We start from the raw sequence: 27,123 nt of genomic DNA, 5'->3' as shown, positions 1-27,123 counted from the left end.
AGTGACCAAAAACGTCTGAAAATACAGAGCTGTTTTCAAAGGAAAACAGCCCCTGATTTTCAGACGTTTTTTTGAGCAACTCGTGTTTTTCACATCCGTTTTTGGAGCTGTTTTCATTGGAGTCTATGAGAAAACGGCTCCAAAAACGTCCAAAGAAGTGTCCGGCACTTCTTTGACGAGGCAGTCAATTTACGCGTCGTCGTTTGACAGCTGTCAAACGACGATGCGTAAATGACAGGTCGTCTGCACAGTACGTCGGTAAACCCATTCAAATGAATGGGCAGATGTTTGCCGACGTATTGGAGCCGTATTTTCAGACGTAAAACGAGGCATAATACGCCTCGTTTACATCTGAAAATAGGTCATGTGAACCTAGCCTAATAGAAGGGAGAACCGATCTGCTGACTGTAAGGCTGGGTTCACACGACCATGTTAAGTCCGTAATGTATTTCGGCCAGAAGACCCGGACCGAACACAGTGCAGGGAGCCGGGCTCCTAGCATCATAGTGATGTACGATGCTAGGAGTCCCTGCCTCTGCGTGGAACTACTGTCCCGTACTGTAATCATGATTACAGTACGGGACAGTTGTCCGGCAGCGAGGCAGGGACTCCTAGCGTCGTACATCACTATGATGCTAGGAGCCCGGCTCCCTGCACTGTGTTCGGTCCGGGTCTTCCGGCCGAAATACGTTCCGTACATTACAGACGTAACATGGTCGTGTGAATACAGCCTTAGGAAAAATCTCTTCTGAAAAGTCATGTGTTTATAATAAATCAACCTGTGTGCAGGGAACACTCCTTCAGAATAAATGCCCCACACCTTAAATGTAGATGACTTGAAAATGCTCATTATATATTTCAAGAAAGTTTGGGAGAAAAAAAAAAATGAAAATGCTGAACTGTATCTGCCATCTGGGAGAAAATAGGGATGAATTTTGTTGATATTTGCCTTCCTAAGAAAATACACTACATGGTCTATAGTATGCGGGGAGAGATAATGTCCAGCTTAATGTTGGTGTTCCAATACAGCTCAGAGCTGATCAATACTGTTGAAAGGGGGAGGGGGGTGGGTGATGATGGTAAGCTGCCCCAGGCCATTATGCCTCGTCTACAAAATGTTAATCGGCACAGAGCAGGTATCCACCAACTTCATATTTTCCCATCCCCCTGCTAGATGGTGACGTGTGATTCGTTCATCATATAACAGGAATTCACAACTCCAATGTTTGTGCTTTACACCATTCCAGCTGCCACTTGACATTGTGCATTATGATGTATAGTGTGTAAAGCCATAACAGCCCAGTCTACGCACTTGAAAGTAGACACTTGTACGCTATAGGTGTGTGGTAATGTGTTGCAAACTAGATTAGAGGATCTTGTGCTCGGCCATCCATTTCTTTGCATTAAAGCGGACCATTCACTTTCTTCTGTGGCCACAAAGGCTCGCTCTTTCCTCTGGCATCTGCAGGTCCGATACGTATTAAGCTGGTCATACACGTTAAATCATAGTTGATTTCAGTGAGATCCGATACTCTAAACAGTCAGTGCTACTATTTCCAATACACAATAATATTACTCAGAAGAGTGGGTCAGCTTATAGAAGCGCTGCCAGTTTTCCTAACCTGTCTGTTTTAGTAACACAGGACCTATTGTCCTTGAACAGTGATGCCGTTACTTCCGTTGTTGCGACAGAATTCCGGCCTAAGTTGCATTTTCTATTAATTGCAAACCAATTTAGACAATTTTATTATTGATCTGCACCAAGAACAGATGTCGCACCGCTCTAGATACTTTTCAAAGGGGCCTAGAAAAGGGGGATGTGGCTTAGTGAAAAGGGTGTGGCTTAAATGTGCCAAAAAATGTAGGACGCAAAAAAGCGGTGTCAACTAATCCAACGGAGAGGTGATAGACGGTAGAGAAGAGTGTTAAACTGCACCAAATTTATCAAACCATGTCCGCCAGTAAGAAGATGCATTAAATTGATCAAACTGACTCGTCTTTGGCCCGTGTAAAAGGTGCCCATTATTGGGCAAATGAGCGTTCAGAATGCGCGTTCCCAATCACGGGCCTGTGTAAACAGGGCAATGATCAGCCGATGAACGTTGTCCTTGTTCACCGGCTGGTCGTATAGTCTATGCAGCCGAAACCATTATCGTTGTCGGCAGCAAATCCCTGAGTGTAAACGTGCTGCCGACATGATAGAAATGTATGGGGATGAGCAACCGTACTAATGGGCACTCGTCCCCATACATTGCTCGTGAAAGAAAACGAGCGCCGATCAATGAGCTGTCTCATTGATTGGCGCTCGTTATGGCCAAAATTGGTCGGTGTAAAAGGCCCCTTAGTTTACACCGTTTAAATATTAGATAAGTTGAAACATTGGGGCAGATTCACTATTAAGGCCTCATGCACACTACCTATATATATATATATATATATATATGAGGGTAGTGTGCATGAGGCCTTAATAGTGAATCTGCCCCAATGTTTCAATATATATATATATATATATATATATATTTATTTTCGGAAGTTTGTTTGAAGCAATGAAGATTTTTCATTGGTTTAAAATCAGGGAATAGCTTTTTGATCGGACATTGAACAAAGTTTGCCTCCTTTTGCGATTTCTGATTAAGTGGCAGAAATACACCTTCAAAGTCCCTGTTTTTCCCATAGCCAACTATATGTTGCTTGCTCCAGTCAGCACTGGAAAGAATCTCTACATCTCGGCACCGGATCAAAAGACAAAAAACATTATTTACAAGAAAGGGTTGGAATTAGGGATGCACGATGCATCGAAACTTCGATACGGTTTATCCCCAAACGGTTCGATACCATTATTTCATGTATTTCGATACGGAGCTGTACAGCCGCACAGTTCAGTATAGTAACACATGAATGTATGAGAGCGGGGCTACGGCTCTGTAATACAGACATTGCCCCGCTCCAGAGTCATGACAAGTGCGCGCGGTCAGCATGAGGTGATTTTGCCAGCACTGCACTAATGAGCTCTTTAGACAGAACATGGCGGCCGCACTACAAAACACCCCCGTGTTCTATCCTCAGTGCGTGCCCTCATTAGTGCAGCGCCGGCCGCATCACCTCAGTCTGACCGGGCGCACTTATCAGGAGCGTGGCAATGACTGTATTACACAGCCGCAGCCCCGCTCTATAACGGCGGAGATAAGAGAAACCAATCATCTCCGCCGCTATTCCCCTGCATGCCGCGATCAAAGCTGACTGCAGCATTCAGGGGAAAATGAGAAGGGGGGGGATGCCCCTGGATCGCATCACAGGAATACCTGTGACGCGATTGAGGGACATACCATATATGAGCAGACACGCCAGGGTCCATTGAAGGACCCCAGGGCTGTCTTACCATATTTCCTGTTGTTAGGGCATACTGGAGGTATGTCCTAACAACTGCCTGTGTACTATCAGTATATAGATATATGCCGGTACATTATGTTTTTACTTTATTTTTAAACTTTAAAGTAATATTAAATTTAAAAAAATACACAGACCTTTTTTGAAAAACATTAAAATAAGTCTCAATCCACAAAATATACACACTCTGTATTGCCACGGTCGTAATAACCTGTGCAACAATTTTTTTGCGTCATTTATGATGTGTACACTGTAAAAACAAAATAAAAACTGCTTTCTATCGCTTATTGTGGGGTACGAGGTGCGATGAATTTAACCTCCCTGTGCCTCACATTAATAGTAATTAACCCCATCATGTAATGATGGGGGTAGGGAAACAGATAAGTGAGCCCTAATCTACCCGCCACTCAGTCCCTGCCTACTTGCAACGACCCACCCTAGGCGACGGGGTACAACTAGGCGACGGTCCCTACGCTCAGTAAGTGCACGACAGACAAACAGACAAGGGTACACAAAGCTAAGGGAAATGGGGCACTTGCCCACGGCAACACTGTGAGCAACAAGAGTGGTGAACGAGCCGAGTCAAACCAGGAGTGTACGAGGTACCAAACGCAGAGCAGGAGAGTAGTCAGTAAGCCAGGGTCAGTATGAAGCAGGGTCAAATATTTCAGAAGCTGCAGCAGGGCCAGGAAACCAAACGAGAAGAATCACAAGCAAGGAGGAACAGGAAAGGCAGGTATAAATAGACAGAGGGCGGGAGCTAGCTCCGTCTGGCCAGGCTGTGATAGGCTCTCCCACTCCTAAGCCTGCCATCCTGAGTGGTGGAAGATGGAGTCAGTCTCACAGACATAGAATCAGGTGCAGACTAATTACCTATGGGTGTTGACACAGAAGCTGTGCCTGGCAGATTCTTTACAGTACCCCCCCTTTTATGAGGGGCCACCGGACCCTTTCTAGGTGGACCTGGTTTATTGGGGAAACGAAGGTGGAACCTCCTGACCAATACCCCAACGTGAACATCCCGGGCGGGTACCCAAGTCCTCTCCTCAGGCCCGTATCCTCTCCAATGGACCAGGTACTGGAGGGAGCCTTGGACCATCTTGCTGTCCACAATCTTGGCCACCTCGAATTCCACCACCTCAGGGGTGAGAACGGGGACAGGAGGTTTCCTCGAGGGAGCAAAGGACGGGGAGCAGCGTTTAAGGAGGGAGGCATGAAACACGTCGTGTACTCGAAAAGATGGGGGCAACTCCAGTCGGAAGGAGACAGGATTGAGGACTTCAATGACCTTGTACGGCCCTATAAACCGGGGAGCAAACTTCTTGGACGGGACCTTAAGGCGCAAGTTCTTAGACGATCGCCACACCAGATCCCCGGCCATAAACAAGGGGTTAGCAGAACGTCTATCTGCCTGAGTTTTTTTGTATGCTCTGGGACGCCTCTAGGTTCTTCTGAACCTGGGTCCAGACTGTGCACAGTTCCCGATGAACGACCCCTACCTCGGGATTGTTGGAACTACCAGGTGAAACGGAGGAGAACCGTGGATTAAACCCAAAATTACAGAAAAAGGGGGAGACCCCTGACGAGTTACTGACCCGGTTAAGGGAAAATTCGGCGAGGGGAATGAATGAGACCCAATCATATTGACAGTCAGAGATAAAACACCTTAAATATTGTTCTAGAGACTGATTAGTCCTCTCAGTTTGGCCATTAGTTTCAGGATGGAAGGCACAGGAGAAGGACAGATCAATCTCCAACTTTTTACAGAAGGCTCTCCAAAACAATGAAACAAATTGTACCCCACTGTCCGAAACAATATTGACAGGGACCCCATGGAGACGCAGGATGTGTTTGACAAACAAGGTAGCTAACGTCTTAGCATTGGGTAGTTTCTTGAGGGGCACAAAGTGGCACATCTTACTGAAGCGGTCTACTACAACCAACACCACCGACTTGCCTTGAGATGGAGGCAAATCGGTGATAAAATCCATGGAGATATGGGTCCAAGGTCTCTGGGGAATGGGCAAATAACGTAGTAAGCCCGCTGGTCGGGACCTGGGAGTCTTGGACCTAGCACAAACCTCACAAGCGGCGACGTAGGCCTTAACGTCTTTAGGCAACTTAGGCCACCAATAGTTTCTGGCAATGAGGTGCTTGGTACCCAGGATGCCTGGATGACCAGATAGTGCGGAGTCATGATTTTCCCTAAGTACCCTTAGCCGGAATTGCAGGGCAACAAACAGCTTGTTCTCAGGAACGTTCCCGGGAGCTGAACCTTGATCAGCCGCAATTTCAGAGACTAAATCAGAATCAATAGAGGAAATGATTATACCTGGAGGCAAAATACAAGCAGGATCTTCCTCCGAAGGAGGGCTGGCCATGAAGCTACGCGACAGTGCATCAGCCTTAATATTTTTAGACCCAGCCCTATAGGTAACCAAAAAGTTGAATCTGGTAATAAATAACGCCCAATCGAGCTTGTCTCGGGTTTAGCCTCCGGGCAGATTCTAGGAAAACCAGATTCTTGTGGTCGGTAAGGACCGTTACCTGGTGCCTAGCCCCCTCCAGGAAGTGGCGCCACTCTTCAAATGCCCATTTAATGGCTAAGAGTTTGCGGTTGCCAATATCATATTTACTCTCAGTGGGCGAAAACTTCCTGGAGAAGTAGGCACAGGGACGGAGATGGGTGAGGGACCTGGGACAAGACAGCCCGCACTCCCACCTCAGATGCATCAACCTCCACGATAAATGGCTCCATTTGGTTGGGCTGAACCAGCACCGGGGCCGAGATAAAACACTTCTTAAAGACCTCAAAAGCCTGGACAGCCTCAGGAGGCCAGTGGAGATCAGCACCTTTGCGAGTGAGGTCCGTAAGAGGCCTAGCGATGACCGAGAAGTTAGCAATAAATCTCCTCTAATAATTAGCGAACCCCAAGAAACACTAACGCCTTCAGGGAGGCAGGTTGGACCCATTCCGCCACAGCCTGGACCTTGGCGGGGTCAATGCGGAATTCATGAGGAGTGAGGATTTGACCCAAAAATGGTATCTCTCGCACCCCAAACACACATTTTTCGGTTTTCGCAAACAGTTTGTTTTCCCGAAGGACCTGGAGCACCTTCCTGACATGCTCAATGTGGGAGGACCAGTCCTTGGAAAACACAAGTATGTCATCAAGGTACACTACAAGAAATACCCCCAGGTAATCTCTTAAAATCTCATTTATGAAATTCTGGAAGACCGCGGGAGCATTACACAACCCAAAGGGCATGACGAGGTATTCGAAATAACCTTCGGCCGTGTTAAACGCAGTCTTCCACTCATCCCCCTCTTTGATGCGGATAAGGTTATACGCCCCCCGTAGATCAAACTTAGAGAACCATTGGGCCCCCTGAACCTGATTAAAGAGATCAGGAATCAAAGGAAGGGGATACTGGTTCCTTACAGTGACCTTATTCAAGTTACGGTAGTCAATGCTTGGCCTAAGACCACCATCCTTCTTCCCTACGAAGAAGAAGCCAGCACTTACCGGAGAAGTAGAGGGGCGAATGTAACCCTTGGCCAGGCATTCCTGGATATACTCTCTCATGGCTTCACGTTCGGGACAAGAGAGATTAAATATCCTACCCTTAGGGAGCTTAGCTCCTGGTACCAAATCGATAGCGCAATCGTATTCTCTATGAGGAGGTAACACTTCGGAGGCCTCCTTAGAGAAAACATCAGCGAAGTCCTGAACAAACTCAGGTAGCGTGTTCACCTCCTCAGGGGGAGAAATAGAATTAACAGAAAAACATGACGTCAAGCATTCATTACCCCATTTGGTAAGCTCCCCAGTATTCCAGTCAAACGTGGGATTATGCAACTGCAACCAGGGAAGGCCTAAAACCAAAATCGGACGATAATCCCTGCATCAACAGTACAGAGCACTGCTCCAAATGCATGGAGCCAACAAGGAGTTCAAAAACAGGGGTATGCTGTGTAAAATAACCATTAGCAAGAGGAGTGGAGTCGATACCCACTACCGGGACAGGTTTAGGCAAATCAATCAAAGGCATAGCTAGAGACATAGCAAATTCCACAGACATGATATTAGCAGAAGAGTCCACGAAGGCACTGCCGGTAGCAGACCTACCACCAAAAGAAACCTGAAAGGGAAGCAAGATTTTATTACGTTTCATATTTACGGGAAATACCTGTGCGCCCAAGTGACCTCCCCGATGATCACTTAGGCGCGGAAGTTTTCCGGCTGCTTATTCTTACGCCTAGGACAGGTGTTCACTTGATGCTTGTCATCCCCACAATAGAAGCAGAGACCATTCTTCCTGCAGAACTCTCTACGTTGTCGGGGGGACACGGAGGCCCCGAGTTGCATAGGTACCTCCGAGTCTTCCGTGGAAGAGCAAAGCAACGGGACCTTGGGAGGCAACATGGGGGAGTCAGAGGGGAAAACACAAAAACGTTCAAGTTGTCGTTCCCTGAGACGTCGGTCAAGTCGTACCGCTAAGGCCATAACCTGGTCTAGGGAGTCAGAAGAGGGATAGCTAACTAGCAGGTCTTTCAGGGCGTTCGACAGACCCAACCTAAACTGGCACCTTAAGGCAGGGTCATTCCACCGAGAAGCTACGCACCACTTCCTAAAGTCAGAACAATACTCCTCTACAGGTCTCTTACCCTGACGTAAGGTCACCAGCTGACTCTCGGCAAAGGCAGTCCTGTCAGTCTCGTCATAAATGAGTCCGAGAGCAGAAAAGAAAAGATAGACGGAGGAAAGTTCAGGGGCGTCAGGAGCCAAGGAGAAGGCCCATTCTTGGGGCCCTTCCTGGAGCTGGGACATAACTATACCCACCCGCTGGCTCTCAGAACCTGAGGAGTGAGGCTTTAAGCGAAAATAGAGCCTACAACTCTCCCGAAAGGAGAGAAAAGTCTTCTGGTGCCCTGAGAACCGGTCAGGCAACTTGAGGTGGGGTTCAAGAGGTGAGGGGCACTACCATGGTAGCGTCAGGCTGGTTGACCCTCTGAGCCAGGGCCTGGACCTGTAGGGAGAGACCCTGCATTTGCTGAGCCAGGGTCTCAAGGGGGTCCATAGTAGTGTGAGGGACCAGGGTAGACTAGGTATATGGGCTTGTGATTATGTAATGATGGGGGTAGGGAAACAGACAAGTGAGCCCTAATCTACCCGCCACTCAGTCCCTGCCTACTTGCAACGACCCGCCCTAGGCGACGGGGTACAACTGGGCGACGGTCCCTACGCTCAGTAAGTGCACGACAGACAAACAGACAAGGGTACACAAAGCTAAGGGAAATGGGGCAGTTGCCCACGGCAACACCGTGAGCAACAAGAGTGGTGACAGAGCCGAGTCAAACCAGGAGTGTACGAGGTACCAAACGCAGAGCAGGAGAGTAGTCAGTAAGCCAGGGTCAATATGAAGCAGGGTCAAATAGTTCAGAAGCTGCAGCAGGGCCAGGAAACCAAACGAGAAGAATCACAAGCCAGGAGGAACAGGAAAGGCAGGTATAAATAGACAGAGGGCGGGAGCTAGCTCCATCTGGCCAGGCTGTGATAGGCTCTCCCACTCCTAAGCCTGCCATCCTGAGTGATGGAAGATGGAGTCAGTCTCACAGACATAGAAGCAGGTGCAGACTGATTACCTATGGGTGTTGACATAGAAGCTGTGCCTGGCAGATTCTTTACACATTATGACTGAGAAACATGATGGGGTTAATTACAATTAATGTGAGGCACATTCAAAATGCATCATCACACCTTGCGCCTCACATCAGAAAACGGAAAAACTTTTTTTTAATTACGGTAGCAAAGTATCGTTTTAGTATCGAAATCACAATTCTAAACGAAGTATCGGTATCGAAGTCCAAATTCTGGTATCGTGACATCCCTAGTTGGAATAGAAACATGCAGTCCTAAATCAACTCTATATAAATCTGTAATGAAAATATTGCTTAATTTCATTTCATTTCTGTTTCCAATAACATTATTTACACTCTCAAGCAATTAAATTCATACTGAGAGGTATTTAAATAGTGCGCTTTTACTCTATCCATACCGTAAGTCAACCTCCCGAGCAACGCCGGGCATAAAAGCTAGTACTACTATGTGAAAGAAAGAAGGGGACTTGGAGCCGAGTATTAGACTGAAGTTAAGAAACGGTCTACTTTGAGACCCTAAGGCTATGTTCACACGTACAATAAAAAACGGCTGAAAATTACGGAGCTGTTTCCAAGAGAAAAGGTTTTTTTTTCTTATTTTTTGGAGCTGTTCATCAAATGACACTATGAAAAACCGCTCCAAAAACAGATCAAGAAGTGACATGCTCATTTTTACATGACTTTTTTTTTTTTAAACAGCAACATAAAAAAAATGCCCAGTCTGAACAGAACGCTGTTTTTCCCATTGATTTTAATGGAAGGCTGTTCGTAGGCGTTTCAATAGTGTTTTTCCAGGCAGATTTCGGGGTGTGAACATACCCTAATAAAGACATGGAGGAGATGAGAGGCTCCTCACCATCACTCCCACAAAATAATTTTGATTGGGAGCTCTGGATGGTCACTAAAGGGGGTTTTACATTGGACGAATACAAGTGTTCACATAACCCTCGTTGCGGAGTGTAAACAAGGGAACGATCAGCAGAGGAACGAGCAAACGCCCGAGCTGCTGGTCGTATCGTTTTAAAAAAAGTTAAATTTCGTTGTCGGCAGCATATCTCCCTGTGTAAAGAGGGAGACGCGCTACTGACATGATAATAATGTATGGGGATGAGCGATCGGAGTAACGACCGCTCGTCCCCATCCACAGCTCCGTGTGACAGGAGCAAACGAGCGCCGATCAACGATGTCTCGATCGCCGCACCGGACGCTTATCGGCCGGTGTAAAAGGGCCTTAAGTCGCCCACCTGAATGCGAGTGTGCACAGACACTTCCCAGCTCTTTCCTTCCTATGCAATCCGCTTATGTTTAGATCGATGAAATTATTTTTAGGTGTAAAAACTTGAGAAATAAAACTCACAGGATCCGGTTTAAGTAATGAAAAATCTCTATTCTGACAGCTTGTGAAAAAAACAAAAACAGCCATACAATTTGTATTGAGTTCAAGTTGAAGTACTGATAAAATAAAAGCATTACAAGTAATAAAGTGCGTCTTTCATTGTTGATGAAAATTTTTGTAGCAACTTAGAATGGAAATCACAATCCAGATCCTTCAGTACGCGAGTGGTTGTGACTGTATCCGGTCTCCGGTATAATTTGTTTTCTTCACCGCACAGCCCAGTTCTTCAAGTTTTTTCTTTACCTTATCAAATCAGGCGCATCTCTTTATAGGACACGTCTACCTGACCGAACACAACTGGAGTTTTCTTTTTCTAAACACCCTAAAGACTGAGGTAACAAGAAGCTGCTGGATTTTAAAGGCACGAGTGATGAGATTTTCCCCCCTTTGAACACCTTAAAAGGGATTTTCCAGTTTAATATAAATAAAGCTTAAAAAAGGAATCAGTCAGCAGATTTTAGGCCTCAAAACTATTGGGGAGGGCGATGTAACGTTACCCTTTGTCTCGGTCGTGCAAGTTGCCAAGAAACAGACTTGGCAGTCACAAGTGCCACTCTCTGCTCTGAGTGACAACTAGCGGCTAATCTAGAGACTGTTAGAGCCATCACCGTGAAGTGAATAGATACATAGAGCACTTGCACATCAAGCGCCTGTCCCAGCTGCACTTGCGACTGTGGCGCCGAGGGGAAATTAACATCGGAAAAGGAGACAAAGTATGGTCACACTACCCTCCCCCTCCCCTATACGGCAGGTCTCAAAACTGCTTAAAAAAAAATTACCTTTAAATCACTGTGAAAATTAAAGGGTCTCTGTCACCACATTATAAGTGCCCTGTGTCCTAGATAAGGAGATCGGTGTTATAATGTAGGTGATAAAAAAAACTATCCATTTTTACCACTTTATTAGCGATTTTAGATTTATGCTAATGAGTTGCTTAATGCCCAAGTGGGTGTGTTTTTACTTTAGACCAAGTGGGCGTTGTACAGGGGAGTGTATGACGCTGACCAATCAGCCTCATGCACTCCTCTTCATTCATGTACTCAGCGCATAGGGATCCTGCTAGATCCTTATGTGCTCTCTTATACTAACACATTAACAATACTGAAGTGTTTAGACAGTGAATAGACATTCCACGGGATGTCTATTCACAATCTCTGCACTTTGTTAATGTTTCTGTGGTAGATACAGCAGAGCAAGCGTGATCTCGTTGTAAATTACAGGTTACAGTGAGATTACACTGTGCTCTGCTGTATCTACCATAGAAACATTAACAAAGTGCAGAGATTGTGAATAGACATCCCGTGGAATGTCTATTCACTGTCTAAACACTTCAGTATTGTTAATGTGTTAGTATAAGACAGCACATAAGGATCTAGCAGGATCCCTATGTGCTGAGTACATGAATGAAGAGGAGTGCATGAGGCTGATTGGTTAGCGTCATACACTCCTCTGTACAACGCCCACTTGGTCTAAAGTAAAAACACGCCCACTTGGGCATTAAGCAAATCATTAGCATAAAGCTAAAATCGCTAATAAAGTGGTGAAAATAGATAGTTTTTTTTAAAATAAAAAGCATTACTGTCACCTACATTATAGCGCCCATCTCCTTATATAGGAGACAGGGCACTCATAATGTGGTGACAGAGCCTCTAAGTTATATAACTTTCTGGAATACTTTGTGCTACAATTTCAGATATCTGTTTGCAGTCAGTGAATGAAAACACATGTTTATATTCAGAGGCAGCAAACCTTCACATACCTAGTCCTGCTCTAAACCGAGGAGATACAATTGTATCAGTCTAGACAATGCGCTGTGAGATAAACGGCCTAATAGCTTACAGAGCATTGTCTCGACAGCATACAATTGTATTCACTTCTCAGCTGAAAGCTGCACTAGGTATATATGTTTGCTGCCTCTGAATGTAAACAAAAGTATTCTCATTCACTGGCAGCAAATATAATAAATTGTGAGAAATTGTAAAGTACAAAAAGTTTACTAGAAAGCGGTAGAACTATTTGGATAATGATAGAAGATCCCCAGAAAATGGAATGAAGGAAATGGCCTAAAAGAACCTATACTTACCCGATGACCCTCCACCGTGTGGGTTACCTCGTTACAGTGACAACGTGCCCGTATACCAACGTGACCACTCCAGCCAATCACTGGTCCCAGTGGTATACAGATAGTCATTGCTGCAACAAGGTAAACTAGGAGGAGCGGGGACCACCGGCTGGTTCTTCAGACGAGTACAGGTTCTTACGTTATTTTAAGCCATTTGTTGCATTCAGTCCGTTTTCTGGGGATCTCGGAAAACTATTTTAAGCTTTAACATAAATCTGAATCTCTAAGATATCCCTATTCAATAGGTTTTTTTGGGGGGATACCAGTTACATGCAATAGTCAAATTGTGTCTTTTTCCGACAGGGCTTTGGGCACAGGGTCCCCAAGATTTTCGTTTTTCCAGTTGGGCAAGGAGTTTTTAGGAGGAGGGAAAAAAAGGCGCAGCAAAATCTTTTCAGAGCCCGATTTCTTTTAACCGCTAGAAATCCTAGATACGTGTACATTGAATATCCTCCCGGACCCTGCACTGTACGCACACGTACATTGATTATCCACATAAGACACATTGCCTGGTGCTCAACTGTGCGGAATCCCAGCCTGAACAGAGGTATATATGACACCATGTAAAGAAAAAAAAGCAAACTTGCCTTTATATATTAAAACATGAAAACCCTCCAGGTAGGGCATTAAGAAGCTCGAGATGACATAACCCTGAGGCTGCCAGTGATTTTCCATGTTTTTATAGGCAGATGGGAAAGCCTCGCTTCAGTGTTGAAATATTTTGCAGATCCATCTCGGAAAGAAAAAAAAAAAAGTCAAGGTGGGAGCCACACTTCTAACCAGGTGAGGTAGCAACTGTACATTTGTAAAACAATCACACTGCTTGAACTGAACGAAAGAGAAGAAATGATGAAGAGCAAAAACATTCGTTCCCAGTCATAAAACAAAAAAAAAATGCAGTCACGCTTAAAAATGTTAAAAACGTGCTTAGAAAAAAAAAAAAAAAAAAAGTTGGCCACAAACACGGTTTATGTCAGGTCATTTGGCTGTGTGAACATGGAGCCTGCAGCGCCATCATCATCATCATCATCACTGAGGCCGGTGCCTGCAGCATTATCAGCACTTGCAGCAAAAGCCCCGATATAAAAAAACAAAACAAAAACTACTATTAAAATATTATGTTAAATGTACCTATATCTTGTTAAGAAGGGTTACGCAGACTATTCTGCACTAGTAAAATAGAGTAAAAAATATATCGATTTCCACGATGGAGCCAATGGCGTCTTTGCTTTACGAAAAGGTAAATCTCTGTCGAAACGGTGCACTTCAAATTCTGCACGCGGCTCCGGTCATAAACCAGTACACCGGCCTTTCCATTTGTAATGAGGGTATAACGGTAATGCAGTGTACGTGTGGCAAAGCTCAGTATCAGTGCGGCTCGGCTGCAGAGGATGGCTCAATGTGTCACAAGGCTGTACAGCACTGAATGGAAAAGGCTTTCGTGTTTCTCCTTTATACTTATTCACAGTCATATTTACAATAGTGTTGCAGTCCACCGGTTATCTGGTCTTCTTACTCTTTTTATACTTGGCTTTTGAGTGCTCGTTCGGTATAAATTCAGCAGCTTGTACTTCATTGAACTCGGCCGGGTCATGTTCCACGCAGCACAGCTTGCCCCCCACCACCCCTCTGAACAGTTTATCCTCATAGTGACTTTTGCAAAAAGAATTTGGACACAGACCGCAAAACGTCGACGAAGCCTTTCCACAGACATCGCAGTGATGCCACGGGCACTCCCACTTTCCTGTAAATAAAACGGATATCAATTAAAGTGGGTAAAAAAGCAAAACAAAAACCACACACAATTATGTAAAAGCAACGTAGACATAAAATTTGACATTATTTTTCAAACAAGACTGATCACGCAAAATACCAGGAAAAAATTGCGGATGCCGATCACAAAAGTTAAAAAGGAAGGGTCACGTTAAAACGGCTTCGGACGGGTCACTCAGACACGTCAGAGGAAATCACTGTTGGGGTCTTTGCATTATGACCTCCCGCGAAGGAATAGAACGAAGTGGCCACAATACAAATTCCCGAACTATCGTAAATCTGTTAAAGAGACTCTGTCACCACATTATAAGTGCCCTGTCTCCTATATAAGGAGATCGGCGCTATAATGTAGGTGACAGTAATGCTTTTTATTTAGAAAAACGATCTATTTTAAACCACTTTATTAGCGATTTTAGATTTATGCTAATGAGTTTCTTAATGCCCAAGTGGGCGTGTTTTTACTTTAGACCAAGTGGGTGTTGTGGAGAGGAGTGTATGACGCTGACCAATCATTGACCAGTCAGCATCATACACTCATCTCCATTCATTTACACAGCAGCATCGCGTTCTTACTAGAACACGATGTGCAGCCGCATACACAGACATTAACGTTAATCAAGTGTCCTGATAATGAATACACATGATCATCCAGCCTGGACGTCGTGTACTCAGAATCCTGACACTTCTGACTCTTTTCTGTGAGATTCCAGCAAGCCACGCTTAATCTCGCGAGATTACGATCTAAACGAGATTTCGTTTCCCTTGCTGGAAATCTCACAGAAAAGATTCAGAAGTGTCAGGATTCTGAATACACATGACGTCCTGTCTGCACTTTCTCAGCGAAAACAGCTTTCTCTCCCTCCCATTGATGTCAATGGGAGGTCAGAGACGGAAACGGCTGAAGAAAAAGCATGACGCTTCTTTTCCCCACTAGTGTTTTATTCCGCTCGCGGGACAAAAAAAACGCCTCAGTCTCCTATTGAAATCAATGGGAGGCGTTTTCGGCCGTTTTTTTGGCACGGTTTCCGCGTCAAAAAACAGCATGAAAAAAAACTCAGTCTGAACAGGGCCTTAGACCTAAAACAGTTGGGAAAGGGAACCGGAGAGAGTTGGGAACAATTACTCACCAAAGGGCCTTTTCTCAAGATCAAGACAAGAGAGGTGATAAGTCTTTGTACAAAACTTCCGGTCACATAAAATGAGTTCGCCCCCATCGTTACAGCGGAAGCAGTAATCTTCAGATTCTTTCTTCCCATCACCTCTAGTTCTGCGTCTCTTAGATTTTTTCTTGGCCTTTTTGGATTTTTCTTCATGTGATGATGCGGTTGAATTCTAAGATATCAGGGAAACCATGGAATATTCATTACACAGTTTTACAAATCTCTGCTGTCAGTTCTACGTTCCACCACCTGTGCCGGACTCTGGTATATGTTATGTATAATAATTATTATACCAGCGTTACTGAACTAATCATCCTCCACCAAGGATTACAGTGGTCAAGATAAACTAAAAGCTCCACCTCTGAGGATAGCGAATATACCACCATAGTTTAAAAACATGCATGGATGCCAAGGAAATTCAGAATACAGACTGTTACAGCAGTCTATAGGCTGCAAATGGCATCCAGATGTCCGACTGTCAAAGATGTGCTGGTATTCTCACTATTTTTGCCCGACCCCTTCCTGCTAATCGATGAGGGTCCCAATGGTCAGATGCCCACTAGCCAAACGTTTGTGGAAGATATGTATTAATGTTTGAGGATAGAAAAGGTTTTTGTTTTTTTTTGCCAGAAACAGCGCCACTCTTGTCCATGGGTTATGCCTGGCATTGCAGCTCAGCCCCTTTCACTTAAATGGGAATGCGTAGTAATACCAAAAATAGTCCCTCAAGAGTCCATGCATATTACAGGAACGTACTGATCCATAACATGGCACCCATAGCCTGTTATGGACCCCTACTCAGATCTGATGTGGAGGCAGACAGATGTTTTTTCTCCTGCATTCTATGAGGATCTGCACAGGCAAAACATTTTTTGAAGGCTTCATCGCATGCTGAAATATGGCAAAAGCTTCTAGAGAATACGGCGCCTCACAGAGGAATTATATGGGGAGACACAGAACGCCTACAGGTCCTTGATACAGACCCATAGGTACTGGTGTTTTACTGTACAGGGTCTGTGCACGCGGCAATGCAGTGTGCATGGAGCCATATCTTTACTAGAAAGCGTGCTGGGTTTTGTCATTTTGTAATGCTATGAATAAGTAATGTCCTATACATGTCCTTCACTTACAACATACACTATATAGTTCCAGAATTCCCATGCATTTTAACGTGAAGACAAACCTTCGGCTTACTCAAACCTATGCCTTGATGTTGTAGTCTGTAAAACGACCCTTTGATAGGACGTTCCTGGGGTGGAAGAGAGATATCCCTGATTTGTCGGAGGAGTGGAGGGAGGTGGTGCGCTCATTCTTTGACTCCGTTATTAGTGCACGAGATTTTTTAATACAGTCGCGGTTCTTACACAGGATTTATTACACTTCGGTTAGACTTCAGAGAATTGTGGCCTCCGGGTCGGACAGCCGTTTTAGATGTCGGTCGGATGTTGGCACGTACCTCCACTGTGTATGGTCCTGTCTAGGATTTCGTCATTCTGGTCTAGGGTTGTGGAGTTTCTTCATGAAAAATTTGAGTTTCCCCGGGTTCTCTCCGGTGTGCCTCTTGGGCATTTGTTTTGTGCTAGGAAGGTTATGATTATGGCATGGAAAGCCACGGTGTGTCCTAGTCTATAACATTGGTTGCAATTGGTAAATAAGTATGTCCCCATGTGTCAGAAGTTATACCTTAGCAGGAGATGCCCTGACAAATTTGGGAAGATATGGGATAGGTGGTTGGAAACCTCGGACACTTATCGAATGTATTTTTTTTTTCCTTTCTCCCTCCTTATTACTGGCTGAAGAGGGAGCACTGGGAGATGAGTGGAGCGAATGTGTGTTTGTTTTGTCTGTTCTGGGCAATAATAATTGTCACCTTATGATCCCGTTTTAATTGCGAAATACGAATATCCTTATGTGATCCTTCCTGTCTAAATGCGGTCTTTTGCATTGTGAATGTCTCATATTTTGTGGTTATTGCCAACTAGTTTTGCTTGGTCAGTATCCTCTGTTTGTTTTTGATTGCAATTTTGTACTTTTTTAATTTTGTACCATGAGAAAAGTTAATAAAAGAAAACCTTTTAAAAAAAAGACAAACCTTCGGTCTATCACCAAGGAATCCACTACAATTAGGGGCGCCACATCTGCAGACCGTTTTCTCATTCCCAAGGCAATCCAAATTATAATTGAATGTTAGCTCATCCCCTATAAAATAAATAAAATCATTACATACAACACAGCACAAATAAGTTCCTTGATCCCACCTTGTCCGTTCACATTAAAAAGGATCTGATCGCTCTCCTGACCCGTCATTTTTATTACATGCTGGTATTCCCCGTAAAATAACAACAACAGTTCTATAAATAACAATTTTCTTAGGACTCGGAAATGTGCTATTCCTCTGTTATTCCTCCTGGGAAAGGATCAATAAATTGATAACAGGGTGATACCTTTCCCCATGTCAATGGGGTGCGGGGCCTACAGTCTGACATTGTACAAACAGTGCCGACATTGTCAGAGTGAGTAGGATCAAACATGTCAGGAGCCGACTGGTCCTCACAAAAGAAAAGCCCCTATTTTCCAGCGCTCCAATAAAAAACCCTGCATTGAATGAGTATGTGGATTGTGATCGTTACCTGCAGGTATGTCCCGCACAGCAAAGAGGCCTACACGTGTGTCTCCGTTTACAGTCCATTTCTGAGTCTCGCAGTTTGGCTGACAGCTGTGATTCATAAAGCGGGAATAGTTGCCCTTCGGTCCCGCATCAATGATTCGGTCCTGCAAGTAAACAACGATCCAGTGAGATACCCCCAAATAGTAATCATTTTAAAATATCAGTTTATTACTTTTTTAATGTCTTTTAAATGTAACAATATATTTTCTGATATTTAGTCTCCTTTAATTTTTTTTGCCGTGTGTATATTAGAATGTTAAAGGTGTTGTTCATTTTTATTAAAAGGATCCACTAAGCTAATGAGTGTCTTGTTGCTAGCAACCTCAGCGATCAGCTGCAATCTCTAGGGGGAACATGGAAGGAAGTGTTTAGTTTTCCTAAAGCGCCACATTCAGGAGAAATAAAGCATTACACATCCCCCATTGGATTCAATAGGCTGTCCACATAAAAGCACAGACATGCTATGTCCTCCAAAGTGAGAGAAACACTTTACAGCTAACAGAAGAGGGAACTGAAAGAGTGACCTTCCCCTTATTAACTAAAAATGGACAACTCTTTTAAAGGGGTTTTCCAGCCCTAAAAAACTGATGGCCTATACTCAGGATAGGTCATCAATATCTGATCGATAAGGGTCCAACACTCGGCACCTCCACCGATTTTGAAGGTGCCGCGGCGCTCGTACGAGCGCTGCTTCTCCTTCATTCCTTATCTGCTCGTACTGTGAATCGCCGACACACTTGTAGCGGCAGTTTATAGTATTACGGCCTTCTCCCCTTCACTTAAATAGGAGACGTCTGTAAGGCTGGATTCACACGAGCATGTTACGTCCGTAAAGGACGGAACGTATTTGGGCCGCAAGTCCCGGACCGAACACACTGCAGGGGGCCGGGCTCCTAGCATCATAGTTATGTACGACGCTAGGAGTCCCTGCCTACTGTAATCATGTTTACAGTATGGGACAGTAGTTCCACGCAGAGGCAGGGACTCCTAGCGTCGTACATAACTATGATGCTAGGAGCCCGGCTCCCTGCACTGTGTTCGGTCCGGGACTTGCGGCCGAAATACGTTCTGTCCTTTACGGACGTATCATGCTCGTGTGAATCCGGCCTAACACTGTGAACGACCGCTACAAGTGTGTTGGTGATTCACAGGACGAACAGGTTGAAATGAAGGGGAAGCAGAGATCGTACGTACGAGTGCCGCAGCCCCTTCAAAACAGCTGACCCCCGCTGATAAAGTATCGATTACCTAACCTAAGCATAGACCATCGATTTCTTAGGACTGGAAAGCCCCTTTTAACGATGATCTACAAATGCTAGCCGGCAGTATAAATGGCTGGACAAGCCTGACGACAACCTCAGGTCTGTCTTCCTTGCAATAATACAAATGATTACATATATCTAGCGTCACTATGATTTTCATAAATCGAAAAAAAAAAAAAAAGAAACGCAACGTTAATAAAGATAAGAAGATGAGCATCAGTAACATAGAAAACACACTGATAATACAGATTGTCGTGTCCCACCGCAATGTAAGGATCAGAACTGCAGATTCAGGGTGTTCACCTTTGGTGGTTACTATGCAGGCGACCAAACTAAATTGGGATCTAAAATCTGTGCTTGTGGAAAATATTCATTAGGCTGCCGGAAGACATGCAAAGTGAGTAATAAAGAGCGAGGTGAAATTTGTGGTTTCTTTTACAAACGTCTCCTTGAAGCATGAATAATATGTGGACGGAATATTCCCAAAAGTGTTAATCCAAAATATTTGTGGAATATGATCTGCATGATAATTACTAGCAGGATTGTGTACAGGTTTGGGATAAGTGCTGTACTGGTAACTGTAGGCCACACAGATCTGCTCAGGACCCTCCTAAAACAGTTCTTATATAATGTAACTGAAAAACCCGAGCGACTGAGGGTGAAGAGTCTGAATTGTACCCAACATCAGAAATTTGAATACATCCAAAAGGGAATACGAAATTTAATACAAATAAATGCACAACGTAAAGTATAAGGGGCTGGGGCTTTAAATCCTGTGTTCCCTAAAGAGTTTCTAGGGTAAAATTGGCATGGCCACCGTTGCAATATTTTTTGTTGAAAATTTTTTTTTTATTGCTCCAAATGCATCTCAAATTCCTTACCATTTTGTGTATACAGCTCCTCCACAGAGCTGTGTCTCCATGGTTACAGACTGCCAACTATTCCGGTGTCTTCTGATCCTACTGGTCAGGCTTCCTTCCCATCCGTCCTCTACTTTTTGCCATTATATGTTGAATAGGTTAGCAAAATGTATGGTACAGATAAAAGGGAGTGTGACTGCCGAATGAGGATACACAGGGTTTGTTTGTAGTCTGTTACCATGGACACAGGTTATCTGCATAGGAGCTTTAGGCACAAAAAACTGTAGATTTCTAGTCAAGACTATATGCAAAATAGTTTCTTTTTATTTTAGATGCATTGGAGCAATAAACATACTGAAGGTGGACATGGCCTTTAAATGTACAAATTTTGGCTACCTGAAGTCACCTCTAGAGGGAGCACTGTCAATACAATTTATGATTCCATTGATCTCACTGGAATTGTTATAAAGCCATCTTCCCCCAATACTTTATCTAAATAAATTGATATTTTATGCAGTGTTCAATTTTGAAAACAGATTTTGATAGGTTCGCATCAATTTTGCAGCGGAGCCGTTCACGTTCTGTTACCTTGTCAATAGTCAGCATGTAAAAGTGCATTAAATTGTTCTCCTGTGCGTGGCGAATCCGTGCCATGCATTCTTCTTCATCTATAAGTTCTCCTACATATTCATTCACAAACTCTCCCTGCAAATGAGAAACATCAAATCATCGGACAGGATTTATTCCATGCCTATGATACGACGGCTAGGGCTCCAGGACGACTTTTGGTCGTTGTAATATCAGGTTACCTTTTTTATGTCTCTCGTAGCGATGAGACCCCATCCTTTGCCCTCGGTTTTAATGATCTTGGTCTCTGGATAAAGACGCTTGGTAAAACTTTGATTCTGACACCTCACTCCAGCGGGGCACACTTGTGGGTGGCATTCATACATTAGCATTCGATTCAGACATTCAGAGTCAAGTCCACAGGGTTTGTTACTGGTCGGCTTACAATTGCACTTCGGAATTTCATATATATCAGCAGTGTAAACTTGAACTCTCCCGTAAGGTTTGTTTATCTAAATTAAAAACAATAGCAAAAGTCAAAACCGGGATTCAGGGAATCATTCAGGTGCATAAGATGCTATAAGTTCAGCTCATTAGACCCGCAGTCGGCCCAGGCCTAGTGGCCGCTTTACGGCGGTCTTAATGAGGCCCAAGAGGAATAATCCTTGGTAATGGAGCGACGGATATGAGAAATGATCTCGTACAACATACCTTTATGTGCTTATAAGGAGGTGGCTTTTTTTCATTTTCCTGAGTTTCTTTTGCTCTTCGTTGCGACTGAATTTCACTAAACCGGTCCTCTGCTTCTTGCAAAGCTTAAAAGGGAAAAGAAAAAGTTAAATTTATTGAGCATTTATTCCTAAAAAGTTACATTTTGTCAACAACTATAAACTTTTAAAACCTTCAGCATAAGGCTAGATTCACACGAGCGTGGGGAGGTGAACCCGTGCCGGTTCAGTTTTCACAGATCCCCATAGACTTGAGTCTATGGAGGGGTCCATGAAAAAGGAACAAAATCGGACATGTTCTGTTTTTCAACAGCCCCATTGAATTACATAGGTCTGTGTGACGGCTGTTGTTTTAACGGACTCTCGTGTGAATCAGGCCTAACCCATATGTTAAGGGTCAGATCACACGGTGGATTTCGCGGCAAAATCCGTCGTGGGATTATTTCTGCCGTCGGCATCCGCCCGAAGATCGGGCAGGCCGCTTTTTCATGCTAGCTGAAAAAAAAATAAAAAATCAGCTAGTGGGAAAAAGAGGCGTTCGACTCCCATTGAAAATGTTCTGCCACATCTGAACATTGCCTAAAAAGGACCGTACACCTGTGTGACAAATTTTTGGCCTCAAGATTGTTTCCATTCATTGGCAGCAAGCAGTTTATATTTTTAGTGCCAAAAAAAACGCTATTTCTACAGAAATCAGTTGAAGATTTCACCACTAATAATATGGCTTATTATAACCATCCAGAGTGCTGAATCTTGTCAAATCTAATTGAGATGAAACTGCTCCTGAAACATGAACTAATGATGAACCGATAAAGTAATAGAGGATTTGTGCCCTTTTTTGTATTTTTATAAACGAACCATTCTTATAGACTTTGCTGATGCTTTTGACACCATGATGTTTACTGCCACGATCCCCCTCCATATACGGAAATACCCGGGCATGGTGCGTCCAGAAATAGTCTTTGGAGCCAAAGAAGTATACTGGGAACTCTCCGATTTCATGCTTCATTTTTTGGATATTTGGAGGGATGTTTTTTGGGTGACATACTTCTGCCGGCCACCATCTACAAAAAAGAAAAAGGAATTAATACTCATAGAAACTTCTATTGAGCAAGGAAACATACGGAAATCGACACTAATAATAGAGAATAGCTAATGCAATTACCGAACACATACCTGTAAATCAGAATAGTTCCTAATAACAGCAGGAATGTTATGATAAGTAAAAAAAACAAAAACGTTTACTGATGTATACCGGCCGGACACTAAAAAAAACCCCCAAAACTCTTGCCGTCCTTCATGTGAAGCTCTATGGATACATTTGTCATAAATGCACCAGAAGGAGCGTGAATAGAGCCTTATAATCCGTGTTTACAACTCCTTTAATTCCAGCCCTGTAAAAGCAGCGACATTTTATAAGCGTTCCAAGAACCGAAAATGAGGTTTGGGGATTGGCGCTCCGCAGCCTTTTTGCATTCGTGAAATACAGAGGTTGGTTTCTTTGAGTATCTATAACAGAAGATAAACATTCATACCTGTAGTTGCCTAGTTTCACCCAAATAATATCCTGATATCGTGGCTTCTTCCCGGATCTACAGTCGTTGCAAAACCAGCTGCCATCTGGCATTTCAATATTCAAGCAGTCCGGATGAAAAGCAGCCGGGCAGGACTCGCAGCAGAGCAGACTTCCACCTGAAAGCAAAAAAAAGAAATCCATATTACAGAGGAAAATTAAAAGTGAAGGGCAGATTCATTATAGAGGTGTTTGGAGACGGTCTACTACAGGGTGGGCCATTTATATGGATTATACACCTAAATAAAATGGGAATGGTTGGTGATATTAACTTCCTGTTTGTGGCACATTAGTATATGGGAGGGGGGAAACTTTTCAAGCTGGGTGTTGACCATGGCGGCCATTTTGAAGTCAGCCATTTTGTATCCAACTTTAGTTTTTTCAATGGGAAGAGGGTCATGTGACACATCAAACTTATTGAGAATTTCACAAGAAAAACAATGGTGTGCTTGGTTTTAACGTTACTTTATTGTTTCATGAGTTATTTACAAGTTTCTGACCACTTATAAAATGTGTTCAAAGTGCTGCCCATTGTGTTGGATTGTTAATGCAACCCTCTTCTCCCACTCTTCACACACTGATAGCAACACCGCAGAAGAAATGCTAGCACAGGCTTCCAGTATCCGTAGTTTCAGTTGCTGCACATCTCGTATCTTCACAGCATAGACAATTGCCTTCAGATGACCCCAAAGATAAAAGTCTAAGGGGGTCAGATCGGGAGGCATTTCTTCTGCGGTGTTGCTATCAGTGTGTGAAGAGTGGGAGAAGAGGGTTGCATTGACAATCCAACACAATGGGCAGCACTTTGAACACATTTTATAAGTGGTCAGAAACTTGTAAATAACTCATGAAAGAATAAAGTAACGTTAAAACCAAGCACACCATTGTTTTTCTTGTGAAATTCTCGATAAGTTTGATGTGTCACATGACCCTCTTCCCATTGAAAAAACTAAAGTTGGATACAAAATGGCCGACTTCAAAATGGCCGCCATGGTCAACACCCAGCTTGAAAAGTTTCCCCCCTCCCATATACTAATGTGCCACAAACAGGAAGTTAATATCACCAACCATTCCCATTTTATTTAGGTGTATCCATATAAATGGCCCACCCTGTATTTAAAAATGTTTGCTCCCGGTAAAATCCCTTTTCCATTCCATTGGATTCATGGGGGGGGGGGGGGGCAGGACACTGCAACGTGGGTATATGGCCCTGCCACTTGAATGGTAACAAAGTGGTATTTAAAAAAAAAAAAATGCAGGCTATACACCTCCCACGGGCAAATCAGTTTGTGCAAAACCAGTAGGAGGAGGAGAAGAAAAACCAAACAGATCTTGATCCCGGAAGAGAACTGATCCAAACCAACCATAAAAGCACAGGTCCAGGAGGAGCCACACAGAGGGCATGATCTATGTCCCCCAACGAATCAAACGGGAAAAGGTTTTTACGCTGAGTACAAAAAAAACAAAACATTTTCTCGTTAATATCATTGGGGGGGGGGGGGGGGGGACACCGCACCATTGGACATCCTTAAGCAGTCGCAGAGGGAGGGAAAATGAAGAAATGAAGGCCTGTCACCATGCGACCCACAGCTTGGAGTATCTTTCAGCCCAGGCTCACATCAGAGGAAGCAATAGTATTAAGTAGGCACCGAGGCCCAGGTGGCAGCCTTGCAGACCTGAGAGGCGGACGCCGAATGCTGCACCGCCCAGGATACACGGACATCCTGCGCGGAAAGGGCAGTCACCAGAAAATAAAGAAATCTTGGACCAGAAGGTTTCCATGATCACAGACCGAATCCAACAAGCAATGGTAGCTTTTGAAGCCCGTAGACCCTTAAATGGATTCTCAGGAATTACAAATAGAGTCTGACCGACGGAAAAACTCCGCTGCAGCAAGGTGGATGCACACGAGCAGACTATGCAGGGAACGCTCCCAAGGACGGTAGAGAGCAGCACAGAGGGAATGGAGGACGATGTCCTGAATAATGTGTCCGCCAGAGACTACCTTCAGGAGGAAAGAAGAAACCGGCTGTAGCACCGGCACATGAGAAAAGGAGACGCACAGGAAGGCAGCTACCTCGGAGATTCTCCTGATGGAGGTAATGGCCACAAAAAAAGCAACCTTCCTGGAACAGACGTTAATAAAATGTAATGGGAGAGACCTGAACGGTATCCAGGACCAAATTAAGATCCCAGGTAGCAATGGGTAGGCGGAGGGTGAGAGCAGGAAAACCAAGTGGGTGTAAGCGGCTTTCCCCGCACAGCTTCCATGTGCCATGGTACACTTTGGTCGATTGGGGTTTAGGAGTTTTAAGAATAGTCTGCAAAATCGGGTTAGAGTAGGGGTGGGGGAACGTCCGACCCCCCGGGCCGTATTAGGCCCGCAAGATCATTTGGTCTGGCCCTACTTACTCAGACCGCGCTGCAGCCACGTCATTCGCTACTTGGCTCCGTTTACCCTACTCACTCACATTTAGGTGCAGGAGGACGGCGGACAGGGCCAAGTATGGCGGCGGTCTGAGTGAGGTCGGCGCGTGCCGGCCCGAGAGTGGACCAGTCGGTCACCTGACCTCACGTCGAAAAAATCTAGAATCTAAGAGGAGGACTACTTGTAGAAATGTATCGATAGTGTAGACATAGGACTTGTCCTAAACCCATGAAGTGAGGTCAGGTGACTTAAAGGGGTTTTCCCATCCACAGGATACGTCATAAAGGTCACATAGGTGCTGGTCCCAGATCTATCTCTAGAACAGGGCCCATGAACCCCTTTCTACCTCTCTGTGTTGTGGCTGAAGTTTGTGATTTCCGACCATGAATAAGAAAACCGTGTAGCATGGCTGAGCTACACGCTTGCCGTAAGTCCCATAGAAATGAACGGTAGTTGCGGAAACAGTGGCGTTCAGAGAGCTACGCGGTTTTCTTCTTCATGGTCAGAAATCAGCAGGAACAGAGAGGAAGAACGGGGATTAGGGGGCCCCGTTCTAGAGATAAGAATTAACACTGCACAAAACACGTTGTGCCGATAGAACTCCATGTACGTTCACTTAAATTGTAAATATGTATCACTGCCTTAACCCCTTAGTGACCACTAATACGCCTTTTTACGTGATTCACTAATGGGCTTTAGGCTAGGCTGACGCCTTTTCACGTCAGCCTAGTCTAAGTTCTGCACGGGTCTCCCGTGCAGGCAGGAGCCGGGGCTCTGCTGTCTGATGACAGCTGAGCTCCTGCTCCAACGCCCGCGATCGAAGTTTACTTCGATCGCGGCCGTTTAACCCGTTAAATGCCGCCGTCAATAGCGACCGCGGCATTTAACTTTGTTTACAGAGGGAGTGCGCTCCCTCTGTCACCCATCGGCGGCCCGCGAATGCAATCGCGGGTCACCGATGGGGTGTCATGGCAGCCGGGGGCTTGATAAAAGCCCCCAGGTCTGCCCTGGACATATGCCTGTTAGGACGCGCCGGAGGCACGTCCTAACAGATTGCCTGTCAGATTTACACTGACAGGCAATAATGCTCTTGTATACGAAGTATACCAGAGCATTATAGCAGCGATCGGAACATCGCACAGTAAAGTCCCCTAGTGGGACTAATAAAATCAGTCATCAAAGTGAAATAAAGATTATTAATAAAAAGTACAGTAAAAAAATAAATAAAACCATTTTTTTCCATAAAAAGTGGTTTTATTTAGTAAAAGTGTAAAAAAAAAAAAAAAAGTACACATATGTGGTATCGCCGCGACCGTAATGACTCCATTAATAAAGTTAATATGTCATTTAAACCGCAAAGTGAACACCGTAAAAAAGAAACGCAAAAAACCATGGCGAAATTGCAATTTTTTCCATTGCCCCCCAAAAAAGTCATAATAAAAATGAATCATAAGTCCCATGCACCCCAAAACAGTACCAATCAAAACAACGTCTTGTCCCGCAGAAAACAAGCCCAAAAAATCACTACATTGATGGA

At 44.4% G+C, this 27,123-nt stretch overlaps 1 protein-coding gene across 3 annotated transcripts in view; it reads right to left on the bottom strand.

Moving 5' to 3' along the window:
- Positions 1–10,415: 10,415 nt before the first annotated feature.
- Positions 10,416–27,123, bottom strand: part of NSD2 (nuclear receptor binding SET domain protein 2) — an 89,650-nt gene continuing 72,942 nt past the window's right edge. For 2 of the 3 annotated variants that reach the window (XM_075857005.1, XM_075857014.1), the window contains exons 15-23: positions 23,121–23,277; positions 22,444–22,649; positions 21,569–21,672; positions 21,100–21,369; positions 20,879–20,995; positions 18,131–18,272; positions 17,593–17,699; positions 15,468–15,672; positions 14,005–14,311 (exon numbers count right to left, since the gene is read on the bottom strand). In XM_075857005.1, coding sequence (XP_075713120.1) covers positions 14,067–14,311; positions 15,468–15,672; positions 17,593–17,699; positions 18,131–18,272; positions 20,879–20,995; positions 21,100–21,369; positions 21,569–21,672; positions 22,444–22,649; positions 23,121–23,277 — 1,553 coding nt within the window. In that variant the 3' untranslated portion in view covers positions 14,005–14,066. Of the gene's footprint in view, positions 10,775–13,154; positions 14,312–15,467; positions 15,673–17,592; positions 17,700–18,130; positions 18,273–20,878; positions 20,996–21,099; positions 21,370–21,568; positions 21,673–22,443; positions 22,650–23,120; positions 23,278–27,123 lie in introns of those variants that run through there. The other variant, XR_012882391.1, reaches the window with a different exon arrangement.

The sequence above is a fragment of the Rhinoderma darwinii genome, chromosome 1 (genome assembly GCF_050947455.1).
Source record: "Rhinoderma darwinii isolate aRhiDar2 chromosome 1, aRhiDar2.hap1, whole genome shotgun sequence".
Taxonomy (NCBI): Eukaryota; Metazoa; Chordata; class Amphibia; order Anura; family Rhinodermatidae; genus Rhinoderma; species Rhinoderma darwinii.
This window is presented reverse-complemented; position numbering and strand designations above follow the sequence as displayed.